This window comes from Schistocerca serialis, chromosome 4, assembly GCF_023864345.2.
Source record: "Schistocerca serialis cubense isolate TAMUIC-IGC-003099 chromosome 4, iqSchSeri2.2, whole genome shotgun sequence".
NCBI classification, from domain to species: Eukaryota; Metazoa; Arthropoda; class Insecta; order Orthoptera; family Acrididae; genus Schistocerca; species Schistocerca serialis.
In genome coordinates, this window is record NC_064641.1 from 532,977,523 (window position 1) to 532,992,748 (window position 15,226).

Genomic DNA, 15,226 nt, shown 5'->3' on the forward strand with positions numbered 1-15,226 from the left:
TGTGCACATCGCCAGCCATTACACTTACACGTCGTGTCACGGTTTGCTCGAAAGGGCAGATTTCTTGAATCCTGCTAATATTCGTGAGACAAAAAGTTCTGCAGCACCAGTGAGTCAGAGCTTTACAAACTCCTCTTCTCAAAACGGTTTCCCGGATCTTGCTGTTCTTAACGTAGTTCTGAAACTTGCTCGCTGTGCAGATTTATTGTAATTGTCGTTCCGCAAAATTGAAAATGGTACCCCGTACAGTAAAACAGGAAAGGACGTCACACAAGAGACGAGGAGTTGAGCAGTTCCTGAGGTATCAATTCTGTCGATGCGCCTAATCCCTTTTCTTTAGCACATTTAATTTGGCTTGCCTTTATCCACTATTCAGTACACTACACTCGTCTTCATGAAATGAGTTGTAGTGTTTTTTAGTTGTTAACTTGCCCTGGCCACCTATTATTCGGCGGCACACCAAACACAGCGAGTCTTCATCTAATAAAGAACAATTCGCAATATCAGTCGTGTTTAAATGACTGAGGACACAGCCCTCCCGTTCTTTGCTTTCTTCCAATGTTCGCCATATCTCAGTGTGTCTCGCGCATGGCTACAGTCGCCAGAGGGAAGAAAGATTAGGTGTGCTTCGTTCCCCCTGCTACCGCGTAAATAAGGATGCGGAACCGTCGCCTCTCATTTGGCATACTTGTCTAGTCAGAGATATCGCTGTTCCTGTTTACGTGCTGGCTGAGAGGTGCGCACCTCTGCCGCACTTATGCACTTTTACATATTGTGCAGCATTTGGCGCCTCTGATCTGTGGTGTACATATATTATACTTCATAAAATGGGGCGCCGACATTCAAGAAATGTTCAAAACAAACAATTGACTTGCACCAGCCTTATCGAATAAAACATGGCGCGCCACCATCATCACAGATTGTCGCACCACCAAGACTGAAGGTGAACTCCGTGGGAGCTACAAACCGTGCAGAACGCTCAGCTAAGTATCCACTCTTGTAGAATACATATACAGTCATATTGATGAAACGGGGTGATGAGAACTGACTGAATGTTGTGACATACAATCGAATGCGAAACAGTTCGTCGTGGAGCTTGTCGTGAAACTGGCTATCTTTTAAGTTGTAGATGCAGAGAGTGCGGTAATATGTTTTACAGGCAAGGGAAAAGCAAACATACAGAGGCTGAATTTGTCCGAGTTGCAAGGTGGTATGAACTGCAGTGTCACACACTTCTCAAGAGGGATAGTTTGCTCTAATGGAGGATGATTTTAATATGCTGACCAAAAATCGAGGAAAACCAAGTTATTTTGACCAGTTGGTGGACAAAATCGGTGATCATAACATAGTTGTAACTCTGCTACGTTCATTGTACCTTGTTGTGACGTAAATATTCCCTACCACCCTTGTAAGATCACACACAGGAGAAAGAATCGTAAGGGTCAGAGCACCTCCAACTTCTCGCAGCACAATAAATAACTTTCCAAACAGTTTACCATCCAGATCAACAGTCGGCGTAATTTATGCCAATGCTTTAGGGCATTAATGTTAGTTGATCTGAATACAACTACGTTGATACCTCTAATTTCCAGGGTTCCTTCCATATTTCTTCTTCAAATCACGATTGGTCGGAGTTGAAAACAAATTCGTTACCGAACGATGGGATAAGTTGGTTCATCTCATCTACAAACTGTAGGGCCGAGTCCACATTTTCTGTGCATCATCAAGTCGACGCTTTGTTTGAATCTCATTATGTTGCATCTTCCACTTCTGTAGCACTGTTTGAAGATATCCAAACGTCTATTGCTTCCCTTGATATCATTTATGTAGTGCGATATTGGATGAGCATAGCGTAGAAGGTCACTATTATGAACGTCGTATAAACTATATCGAGAATCCTTGATACGCGCAAACACCAGGTTTTGCAAAAAGTGCGTCTTGTCCTCCCTGAAATATCCGTAGTTTTTCTCATGCACTACACGGTCACATTGCTGCGGACTTATTCTAAATCTGTTTGCAATTTCCTTTTTTTACTCTGCTGCAGATGAACTTCTACTTGAGTAATTGTGTTTAGTAACTGCTGGCCAGACCACGATTGTACGTCACTACCTTTCACTGGAACGGGGATTTCTGTCTCCCTGTCTAACAAGGACGATGAACTATGTAGCTCGATAATCGCTTCAGTGTCAGTTTCACGTGTTGAGCCTGTATAATCATAACTGCACTCCGCATGTACATTGTCCGCTTACAGCACCACACATTTCACTGACTGATCTAACAGAAACGCTAAAATTTCATCGGCCACTCCTTTCTCACTGAGAGAAATTCTTTGCGTTCATTTCTGACGAAATGCCAACTTCGCCAGCTGTTGTCATAGATATAATGCAATGAATGCTTTGTTTATCATTGCCATTGCTCTGCTTTGGATGAACAGCACTCGCACTTAGCACAGTTTGGAAGTATCCGTTGACTAAGCAATGGAGCTACGCTCCGTAGCCTCGTGCTGTGCTCGTCGTTAGGTACGTCCAGTTCCCGCCCTGCTTCCTTTAACAGCCAATATTTTGGTTGCATGATAGATAATATGAGGGGATGTCGATTACCGTAAACATCACTGGCATTTTGCGAACTCGCACTCAAACGGTTCCTTTTCAGATATAGATTACAACTAAACTTCTACGGAATTTTGCTTGAATATATTATAAATGGTTAAACCCTTCCGATTTTCTCACGCCTAAAATCACTCACGGCTCTTAAAAATCCCTTAACAACAATCTATCTTGACACACGTTCGTGAAATGGTAGTGTTGTATGTAGACGAAAGCCTCCCAAATAGCACGCTGTGCATCTGTCGAAATTTCTGAACTCATACGACTTACTTCATTTCTCAGAACACGTCATGCTCTTTTATTGCAGTTCACACTGCCCCGCAAGGTTAGATATTTGGAGCATGTTATATGAATCATTTCTTAAGGATGCTTTCAAGCTGCTTATGCAATGAATTTCTACTGAAAAATAAAACTAATATTACTGAAAAAATTTCACAAAAATATCGACTTTGTTTCGGAAAAATTAACCAGCTCAAAAAACGTTTCATCATGTTTTCATTACTGAACGTTTGTGCTCAGGCGCAACTATCATTTCCTGGGCAAATCAGTGCGAATACGTGGTGGAGTATTGCAGCAGTCAGTGGTAGCCAGGAGGGCAGTGTTGTCATTTGGGTTATAGCAATACAAGTACTGAGCTATTTCGAGATGGGCCAGGCGTGCTCGGTGAAATCTTCCAGCGATAATACACAGTACAAGCGAGGGGATTGCTCCATCAACGGGTGCCAGTGGCGTTGTGCAGAACTTGACTACAAGCGGAACATTTGTGTTTCAGGTGCACTGATACTTGGTATAGACAGCTGTCATTTCGGTAGGAGTTTCATTTGTAGCCAAGCAATTCTACCAGGACATGGGGGCTACGTTAGGAGCCGCCAGTATGATTCACAAGTTTGGATCTCTTTCGCGGTACCAGGTACCTTCACTGAATTCGCTGTCTGAACTCAGTACCTCGGCGCAACGGGCTATCCCTGGCTTACTGCATCAGCAACCTCGACTCCTGCCCCGAGGGCAGTAAGTCGTATTCTGTGCATGGCAACTGTCTGCCTCCATAACGGTGGACGCGCCGCTCGCCAACGGCCCCTGGGACTCAGTCCTTCATTGCAGAGATGGCTCCGACTGCCTTTGTGCGAAGCATTTGTGGCGAGAAGCACGCAATGTGATCACGTGCCACACACTAAACACAGTGATCAGCAAAACTGGTCACACGCGTGCAGCCAGCTGGCTGGATTATGGCTGTCGCGTCAGCCAGCCCGCCTCACGTGGTAGGGAGGGGCGTGGTCGCTATGACGCACCGACATTGTTCAAATGTACAAGTAAAATAAATCCAAGCCTCTCTGGCCCTTCATCTGCCTATCATTCCGTTTCAACCCTCTGCCGCCTGACATCTTGCGTCGTGGCCGTCTGTCCATCCACGGGGTCAGCTGAAGTGAGACTGAAGGCAAGCACGCAACGAAACTAACAAAAAAACTGTAGTATGAATAGAAAACAGATCAGAAACCAAACAGTTAGGAAGTGCATAACTTAGCAGAGCTAGTTCACCAAAATCGAGTGCTTAATACGTTCAATATCTTCTTGAGTCACCACGTCACTGTAACATGGTCCTCCTTGGTATTCTATCCGGTCGAGATGTTGTTGTGGAAGTCTATTCCACTCATCCACGACGAGGTTCCTAAAATCATCCACTATGTGAGGCATATTGCTTCAACGTAAAGAAACATAAATTTCAACTGGTCCAGAGCATTTTCGGTCACCTTCACATCAGCCCACTTCTCAGGCCGTCATTCCTGTGAAAAGGTGCGCACGCGGTAGGTACTGTGTTTCGAGCATTACCACTCCGAAGGACGGACCCATCGTTGTAATGCTGTGTGTAAAACTGGTTCCTGACCCGATACTGAAAAGCTGTCATAGTATTATCGATATCGCTGAGAAACGTCCAGCTTCCACACACGAGACCGACCATAACATGCGGGACTCACTTTCCTGCTGAACCAGTGCGACTAGTGTGACACGATCTGCCCACCTCCAGTCTCTTCAACGCCGATCATCAGGCGATAGACAAATCCTACACTTTTCGTTGAAGAGAACCGCAGTTGTTGATTCAGCCTGGTTTCAGGGTGTTGTCTGACCTGATCTGTTTGTGCACCATAATGATATAGGATTTGTACTGGCAACCATAGTAATATCTAGGATCCAAAGTAATCGTATGGGAAAGGTTTCGCACTTGGCGAGTCGTTACAGTATTGTCAGGTGTATCCAGTCGCATGTATTCGGCGCACTTGCGAGCTGTAATTATCACAGTATCTGCTCGAGTATCATTAATACGTGGAGTGTCCAACCTTGATTTTGTGACGGCCCGAATTCTGCTGGGGACACTTTCAGTGAGGTGTCTGAAAGTCTCTGGAGGAATGGCAGCCCATTCTTCCGTTCAAGCCCAAAGTAGAGAAGCTAGTGATTTTAGATGCTGGGGTCTGGAGCGAAGTTGATGTTCTGACTCTTCCCAGAGGTGTTCCGTTGAGTTCAGGTAGGGGCTCCAGTAGGCTAGTTCATTTCAGAAATGTTGTTGTCCACAAATAATTGCCTCACTGATGCCCTTTTATGAGGGGTCCACCGTCAGGCTGATACAAAAAATGTCTTAGATATGTTCTTTACTGTAAGAAGTACAAAATGTTGTTAAACGTGTCCATATCATTCTGCATTTAGCGTTTTCTTCAGCGCAATAAGGCTACGACATATGAACAACGTTAAACACCCCCATACCGAACAGCACCTCCTCTCTACATCGCTGTTGGAACCCTTCCATCGGTTTTCAACAGTGTATAGCGTGATTCATCACACCAAATCACTGGTTTCCAATCCTCCACTGTCCAAAAGCTCAGCTCAAGATTCGTTTACAATTGACGACTATGCGTGGCTTATGAGAAGATGCTCGATCATTGTAACCCATTCTTTTAACGCCATACGAAACGTCACCGAGTTGTTCTGCTGGCCAGTTTATTGGCAATAATTCGGAATTCACGACTGATTCCTTCCGCTGATTTCTTGCTATTTTTACTACCTCTCCTTGCAACTCTCCGTTGTCTGTCAGCACACGAAGGCCGTCTCGTCTTAGTATAACTGTTTCCACTTCATACTCACATCACAAACCGCAGCTTCAGGAGGGTTAAAATGTCCCAGATTGATTTGTTACTTATGTGAATACAAGAACTAGTCCACGTTAGAAGATACTTTGCTCCCCCGACAGGCCAGTTTTGCTGCTACTGCTTCTCTATCGACAATACAATATCTTCGTTTTCTTTTATACTTGCTTGTTACATGTATTGGTCAGCTCCGCATTACGGATGGATGACCGGATCCTTTGGTCGAAGGTGTTTGTAGCCGACGTCAGCTTATGTAGTTTACTCCGTGCGACCACTACGAGGATTATTTTCCTTGTCTTCTCTCTCACGACGGCAGGTTAACGCTCGAATGTCGTCACTCTGATCTGCGCCAACTGAAAGGCCATCTTTTCATCCTCAAAATTCTTCCCGTTATAAACTGAGAGAGGACGCACGGTTGTTAGCCACGTCTGCAGGTTGCGATACTGTGTTTAAGCACGAAAGAAACCTGTTCAATGTCCTCAATACATTCAAGTGCCACTCGCGGTCGGAACAGTGTTGTAGTTAGTTTCGGGTGTATTAGATCCGAAACAAGTGAAGGCGAGCGCGAACAAATTGTTGTTGCTCGTATGGTGGTTGGTTCCATGACCAAGGGAGAGGGGCGGTAGTGTTTGGTGTTTCAAAGGGCGAACATTAATGGGACGTACAGGAAGAAGAGGATAAAAATCATCCTCTAAATCATAACTCAGACAAAAGTGTGTGCTGAGTGATCGTGACGGGCGGTCATGTGGGAAGGTTGTGTCGAGAGGATGGCAACTGCAGTAGCCAATGCAAGGATGAATGATGAACAGGAAATGCATCATCCTCTAAATCATAACACAGATAAAGGTGCATGTTGACTGATCGTGGCGGGCGACCGTTTGGGACAGTTATGACGAAGACAGACAACTGCAAATGCAGCGGGCAGCACCATTGTCTCTTTCCAGCGAGAGTTATGACGCAAAAGGGACAACTGGAAGCACTGTTGCTAATATCAGTAATAATATCTCCCTTAATAATACCTCCCTTGTGATGTTAAACAGCTTTAATCCAATTCGACGTAAACGTTAAAGAGCACAATCACAAATATTAGATCCGTTGTGTCTTAAAGTGATTGCGAGCGTCAACAGTTCCATAACATTCATAATAATTATTTATTGATTTTGTGACACGTAATGTCAGTGAAAATTGGTTTGTGCCTTTTGAACGAGGAACGAAGTGGGTCGATGTAATTAGCGTTTGTACAAAGTACTGTTGTTCTTACGCCACACTGTTACGAAATATGTAAGTAAGTATTTGAGTCTTGCTATGAAGAGATTTTAACGTTGGATTTTCATTGAGAGTATGAGGTACCGATTATGAAATCTTTGGTAATATATTTTCATTACGAAATGCTTATCTCTACGCCTTTCTTAAGTAACTAGAATCCCTGTGTAACATACGTCGCCTTCTGAGAAGATTGCAAGGATCGGGAATTACCTGGATGTTGGTCAGAAACGTAACACCAAATTATAATCAGATGAGGATGTGATGTCGTCTTCTACGAAATTCATTTCCTTGCAACATAAACACTAACAGCTATCGTCCGCTACTCTGTGGACTTTCCAAAGACACATTACACATTCTGGCCATCTTCCTGCACACTAAAAGTAGGTAGTCCGAGTCACGGTTAAAAATCATAAGTGCAATTATATCTAAGAACTTTCAGAGTCACGAAGAGGTGCACAGAAGACCCAAGTGAGTTATCTACACAAAGTCTGTACTTCATTCCATTAACTTCGACCAAGTTGACCTAATGTATTATTACAAATAAGCCTACAGTGCTGGATAGCTGGTAAAACATGAATAACCAGTGAGCAGTAAGGATTTTTCACAAAGCAAATTGTTCTGACAGTAATTGCAGTAAGCACTGCGATCGTTTCAGTTGCTAGAGGGACACCACTTATCACACGCACAAACGAAATTACAACAGATACCTGAATATCAGGAATCAACTTTATTTAACGCTCCAAAGTACATACCCTTTAACATTTGCGTATCGCGCCACATTAAATTACACTTTTTAATAGTAATGTACCGGTGAAAGAGACGTGAATTCTCACCCTTTGTGGAAGTGGCGAGCACCAAGTGCTGCGGATGCAGGCTGATGATCCTCTTGACGAGGTCGATTTGCTCCAGCGTCAGCTGCACCGCGTCCAGGTACTGCGCGCCGCATGGCACGTACGCCGACCAGAACTGTAACAGCACACAGTTCTCAATTAGACTCCTCTATGAAAGCACCAGCGACTGTTTTCTATGTGCAACGTGAGACATACTTTTACATTCGGAAATTTTGTCCAGAATTACTCTCGAAATCTTCCGCTGAGTCTTCCCGTCTGACGGATAAGTCTAAGAAAACATAAATACGTTGAACATGGGGTGTGGTAGAAGCTTTCATTTGATCGTCAGAGATAATATTTGTCAGAATGAAAACTTAGCGGTGGATTAGCAACTGTCAAAGACATTACTCAATGGTCGATTCTGTAGTACTACTGCCTGTATATCATTAAGAACCGTGACTAATTCTTTGCTGTTAAAATAATCTCCATTTTACATATTACTTTATAAAAAAATGGAAAAATCATTATGCCATTGTAGAAAAAATTACGGTTTTGGAAAATTTTTCTTCATCTAAAATGAACTGTTATCTAGAACTACATAGAGAAGTCTTAGAAATATATTAACATGGGAAGAATTTACACAGAAGGAGAGAAGTCATTCAACGTATTGATAAGCGGACAGCAAACTTATAAAATCGATCATTTTATCTTTAACAGACGCCAATCGATTATTAAGGATTATCTCTGTCGAACAAGAGTCAGCTTCCTCTAGAGCCTTCTACTCAGCTTTTATTCGCCCACCGACGTTCAGTCCGTCAGTTAGAAAGTCTGAGCGGAACTGTGACCACCTCTGAAGATGATCAGCTCAAGTCGGGACGAAATGTTAGGAACAGAAAAGTTTCTTGGGCTCGACCATACAATCCGAAAGCCTCACAAGCAGCTAAGACTTTCGGTGGCGAAACCCTTCATTGTGAAACAACGTGAAAGTTCCATCTGTTTAACTTTCGTCACAAGAGAAGTGTTATAGAGAAAGTGGATATTGATATACGTCTTATGCTCCATCGGAGTGAAACGTGTGAAAGAAAACTCTCTCCCACAAACGTCTAAAGCGTCCACGTGGGAGCAGGGCGCGTTATATTCTTGGGAATTTGGTAGCATTACTTGAGTGATCTCGTCAATCTGGAGAGAATAGTGGATCAACAAAAGTACGCAACTATTCTTGAGCACCACGCTGTTTCTTTCTCCTCGACATAGTGATATCTACCAGCAGGACAATGCAACGTGTTACACAGCTCGCAGCGTACGAGCGTGGTTCGAAGAGGAACAGGATGAGTTTACCGTACTCCTCAGGCCACGAAATTACCCTGACTTACACCCAGTCGAGAATCTGTGGGAATCAGTTCAAGCCACAGATCCTGCACCGTGAAAGCTACTGCAGTTCTGGTGAAGGCACTCCAGTCGGCTTGGCTCCACGTTCCTGGCGCTACCTACCACCACCTTGTTGACTCTCTTACTGCTCGTTTCGCAGCGATGGTTAATGGCTCTTGACAGGCTGTCACATTAATGTGACTAGACAGTGTAGTAGTAAGACTGGTCCCAGTGTGCGCAACTGCTTTTGAGGCTGCGTCATGCAGCATGTGTAGCAATTCACGGAACACTATTGTCCCCTATAGTTGTATGTCGGGCGCTGAGGCAGTGTTTAACTATGATACGCACATCCTTGCAAACAATGCAGGAATAAAATATGGTGCAATTGTTGTTCAGGTCCACAAAATAGCGACACTTGCGTAAAAGCCACAGTTTTTGAAACCACTTTTACTGCTATACGATTTCGGAGACTTTTAGAATATAACGATGAATGATACAAGAATGGCCTACATGAACATGTTCTGCCAGGAAGCCATGCCTTCAGCTGAGAACAAGTATTTTGCCAGATCATCCACAACCCAAGCATTCCTACACGACTACACGCGGAATTCCCGTCTCTACCAACGCTAGGATCCTGAAATAGACTTGTTACTTGCGTCTTATCTTCCTCTAACACGGCGGACCATATAGAAAACTGGTGTCGCGCTATCCTTGCATCAATGAGTAAACACAATAAGACAGAACTCTAAATGTCAACTTCAGTTTCGACAAGACGTATACTAATTATCATCACTATATATACAGGATGAGTCACCTAACCTTACCGCTGGATATATTTCGTAAACCACATCAAATACTGACGAATCGATTCCACAGACCGAACGTGAGGAGAGGGGCTAGTGTAATTGGTTAATACAAACCATACCAAAATGCATGGAAGTATGTTTTTTAACACAAACCTACGTTTTTTTAAATGGAACCCCGTAAGTTTTGTTAACACATCTGAACATATAAACAAATACGTAATCAGTGCCGTTTGTTGCATTGTAAAATGTTAATTACATCCGGAGATATTGTAACCTAAAGTTGACGCTTGAGTACCACTCCTCCGCCGTTCGATCGTGTGTATTGGAGAGCATCGAATTACGTAGGGACCCAAAGGGAAAGGTGATGGACCTTAGGTAGAGAAGAGACTGGAACAGCACATTACGTCCACATGCTAACAACTTTTTATTGGTCTTTTTCACTGACGCACATGTTCATTACCATGAGGGGTCAGGTACACGTACACACGTGGTTTCCGTTTTCAATTACGGAGTGGAATAGAGTGTCCCGACATGTCAGGCCAATAGATGTTCAATGTGGTGGCCATCATTTGCTGCACACAATTGCAATCTCTGGCGTAATGAATGTCGTACACGCCGCAGTACATCTGGTGTAATGTCGCCGCAGGCTGCCACAATACGTTGTTTCATATCCTCTGGGGTTGTGGGCACATGACGGTACACATTCTCCTTTAACGTACCCCACAGAAAGAAGTCCAGAGGTATAAGATCAGGAGAACGGGTTGGCCAATTTATGCGTCCTCCACGTCCTATGAAACGCCCGTCGAACCTCCTGTCAAGGGTCAGCCTAGTGTTAATTGCGGAATGTGCAGGTGCACCATCATGCTGATACCACATACGTCGACGCGTTTCCAGTGGGACATTTTCGAGCAACGTTGGCAGATCATTCTGTAGAAAAGCGATGTATGTTGCAGCTGTTTGGGCCCCTGCAATGAAGTGAGGACTAATGAGGTGGTCGCCAATGATTCCGCACCATACATTTACAGTACACGATCGCTGTCGCTCTACCTGTCTGAGCCAGCGAGGATTGTCCACGGACCAGTAATGCATGTTCCGTAGATTCACTGCCCCATGGTTTGTGAAACCCGCTTCATCGGTAAACAGGTAGAGCTGCAACGCATTCTCTGTTAATGCCCATTGGCAGAATTGCACTCGATGATTAACGTCATCACCATTTAATTGCTGATGTAGCGACACACGAAACGTGTGAAAGCGGTGACGATGCAGTATGCGCATGACACTACTTTGACTCAGTCCATCGGCTCTCGCAATGTCCCGTGTACTCATGTGTGGCTTCATGGCAACAGCGGCTAACACACCAACTGCACCCGCTTCTCTTGTGACGGACCTGTTACGGACCCGTTTGCGTGCTACGACCATACCTGTTGCATACAGTTGGCGGTAGATGTTTTGCAATGTGCGGCACGTTGGATGCTCTCTGTCCGGATACCGTTCTGCATACACCCTGCAGGCTTCAGCTGCATTTCGTCGACACTCGCCATGGATGAGTATCATCTCCGCCTTTTCAGAGTTCGAATACACCATGGTCACAGTTCCTACAACACTATCACAGACGTCTGGTAACACGGTGTACTACAGTTGGTCTGTGTGCGGAGACGAATGCAGAATAACAATAGCGGCAAGCGCTACATGCGGACACTGCGACAGCTAGACCAAACCACAACAGTGCACTACAGCCACACTCGTAAACACGGTCGTCATCGTAAACATGTCCCTACAGATGCTGCTCGCCGACCGTGGCCCGTGTCTGTTACAACACGCAACAGAACGTCGGAGGTTTCAGGCGTCAACTTTAGGTTACAATATCTCCGGATGAAATTAACATTTTACAATGCAACAAACGGCACTGATTACGTATTTGCTTATATGTTCAGGTGTGCTAACAAAACGTAGTTCCATTTAAAAAAACGTAGGTTTGAGTTGAAAAACATACTTCCGTGCATTTTTGTATGGTTTGTATTAAGCAGTTACACTAGCCCCTCTCCTCACGTTCGGTCTGTGGAATCGGTTCGTCAGTATTTGATGTGGTTTACGAAATATATCCAGCGGTAACGTTAGGTGACTCACCCTGTATATATATATATATATATATATATATATATATATATATAAATATCAGTAGAAATCAGCTATTGTTGTTGACAGCACCACCCCTATTATGGAACAGGATTTTCTATCGGATTCGCTACCTAACAGGTCCCTTTAACCGACGTCATGCAGATTTCACTTATCAATGACACCGACTTAATGGGTCGAATAACACTTAGCTAACATTGGTTTAGACACAGACATGACGATTTCGAAATAAATGTTACAGACCCCACGAAAGAATACAACGACGTCACCTGAGAGGGGTGTGTTCTACAACCAAAAATGTTGGACAACTTGCCCTCCTTCAACAATGGCAACCAGTATCGTGTTATATTGAGAGGTAGAAAGTACATAATGTAAGAATGAGAGTTTCCTTCGCATTTACTTTTCTAAATAATTATTACTGAAGTTCAGCTATAGCCCTCAATTGTAACAATGTAGTGAGGTACCAAATTAGTCGGGAACAACTGAGAGGCTGGGTACGGTGGTGCGACAAAATGTATTTTCAAAACACTGGATTCAGTGTGCTAACATTTAATTACACACCAGTGACATAAAAATTAGGGCTGTGACAATAGGAACAAAGTACTGAATAAAGGGACGAAATTGGCAATTCTTAACGTAAATCATTCACTTTTTAGATGTTAATACTACACATAATAAAGCGTAAATTAGTATTACGCGATTTAACGCACGCCATTCACTACAGTGTAGCAGGACACGTTGGACAAATCGATAATAGAATTGTTATAAGAGGAGACTCTCTTCATATTATTACAAAATCTTCCTACAAAAGCTGAAACAGCGATGACAGCGACACAAACACTACCAGTGGTAGATACATGCATGGTGGCAGTACGAAATACTATGATAGCTTCCTTGGAAGTAATTGTGGGTGATTTTGGCTCGCTTCACGTACTTATATTCATTATCCTCGGAAAACTTGGGCTGGAGACACTCAACTCGACCAATCTTCCAGCCATCCGAGCACATCACTGATAACTCCCCCACGTCGATGAAATGCGAAGGAAAACTGACTATAATTTCAAACTATATTTACTGATATGGGCTCAACGGGTGACACAGAAAAAGAAATAGAAATCGTAATAAACTGTATAAATGAAGCTACTGAAACCTCTATTCCCCAACTTAGACCTTCCCACTAGCCTCCGCCATGGTAAAGGAACAGACAGAATACAAATATCATGAAAAACGCACTGAACCTTTTCCGTACACGCTAATGAGTTAAATTATCTGACTACCTGATTAATAGCTTGTTGGGCCACTTTTGGAACCAAACGGGGAAGCGATTCTCAGTAACATGGATTCAGCAAATCCTTGGTAGGTTTACGGGGATACATGTCACCAGATACCTCCGCACAGGTCGGCCAGTTGTACATATGAGCCGGTGATTTATGGGCGCGAGGTCTCACGTGACAACTTTCCAAACGTGTTGCATCGGTTTTAGATTCGGCAAATTTATGGCCAAGACATCAAAGTGAGGTCATTATCGTGCTTTTCAAACTATAACAGCACGAAACTTCCTGGCAGATGATAACTGTGTGCCCGACCGAGTCTCGAACTCGGGACCTTTGCCTTTCGCGGGCAAGTGCTCTACCAACTGAGTTACCGAAGCACGACTCACGCCCGGTACTCACAGCTTTACTTCTGCCAGTACCTCGTCTCCTACCTTGCAGAAGCTCTCCTGCAGGAGAGCTTCTGTAAAGTTTGGAATGTAGGAGACGAGGTACTGGCAGAAGTAAAGCTGTGAGTACCGGGCGTGAGTCGTGCTTCGGTAGCTCAGTTGGTAGAGCACTTGCCCGCGAAAGGCAAAGGTCCCGAGTTCGAGTCTCGGTCGGGCACACAGTTTTCATCTGCCAGGAAGTTTCATATCAGCGCACACTCCGCTGCAGAGTGAAAATATCATTCTGGAAACATCCCCCAGGCTGTGGCTAAGCCATGTCTCTACAATATCGTTCCTTTCAGGAGTGCTAGTTCTGCTAGGTTCGCAGGAGAGCTTCTGTAAAGTTTGGAAGGTGGAGACGAGGTAGTGGCAGAAGTAAAGCTGTAAGTACCGGGCGTGAGTCGTGCTTCAGTAGCTCAGTTGGTAGAGCACTTGCCCACGAAAGGCAAAGGTCCCGAGTTCGAGTCTCGGTCGGGCACACAGTTTTCATCTGCCAGGAAGTTTCATATCAGCGCACACTCCGCTGCAGAGTGAAAATCTCATTATATAACAGCACGATTTAGGCCTTGTGGCATAGACAGCTATGCTGGTGGAATGTACCAGTGCCCTTGCGAAAGATACTAAACAAGAAGGAATGCAGCGGGTCCTAAGGAAGGCCAGTAGAACGCCCGCCATACTTGCACCACTGCTCTGCACCCGTGTCGCGGCGCATGTTCCGAGCAGCTGTCAGCGTGGATAAAGGCGTATTAGGACAATACCGCCAAACTTGTGTAGCAAGAACCCTGATTCATCCGGCCAGGTAAAGCGTTTCCATTGATCCACATTCTTTCTCTATGATCCCGTGTCCACTGCAATCTTAAGTGACGTCAGTATGAAAACACATACGGGTCGTTTGCTGTTGAGCCCCATGATTAGTAACGTGCCCAGCAACTCTTGTGTCTATACCAGGCTACTATGCGCTCTGTCGTCAATCTTGCACAGATCGCTGGATGTCTTGTTCTACATAACTGGCAAGCCTCCGTCCTATAAGTTCTGTTATGACGTGCAGTTGTCAAAAGCCTTCTCGCTTTCTCGCGATTTCACCGTGTTTCAACTACTTTGTATAGGTGCTAACAACAGTAGCATGCGAACAGGCGACCACCTAACATTTGTCATAATCTTTTATGTCAGTAGATATCCTCGTTTGCTGTCCGTGTCTTCTATAGGTCGATGATGCTCAAGTGAACCAGACGGAGCTCGGAAGATTCAACTGGTAGCTTTTCCCGCATCCTCCATATTCATCTTATCTTACCCGGAGTGATTTTCACATGTCCCCACAACACAAAGGTGAGCTTTCAGGTAAGCACTTTGACACTAATCATGAAATGTCAGCTACAGTGAA

At 44.3% G+C, this 15,226-nt stretch overlaps 1 protein-coding gene across 1 annotated transcript in view; it reads right to left on the reverse strand.

Moving 5' to 3' along the window:
• LOC126474591 (dipeptidase 1-like) overlaps nt 1–15,226 on the reverse strand; it is a 287,814-nt gene that overhangs the window by 177,268 nt on the left and 95,320 nt on the right. Inside the window, exon 5 of the mRNA XM_050102065.1 lies at nt 7,840–7,972. Within this exon, the coding sequence (XP_049958022.1) occupies nt 7,840–7,972 (133 nt within the window). The remainder of the gene's footprint in view (nt 1–7,839; nt 7,973–15,226) is intronic.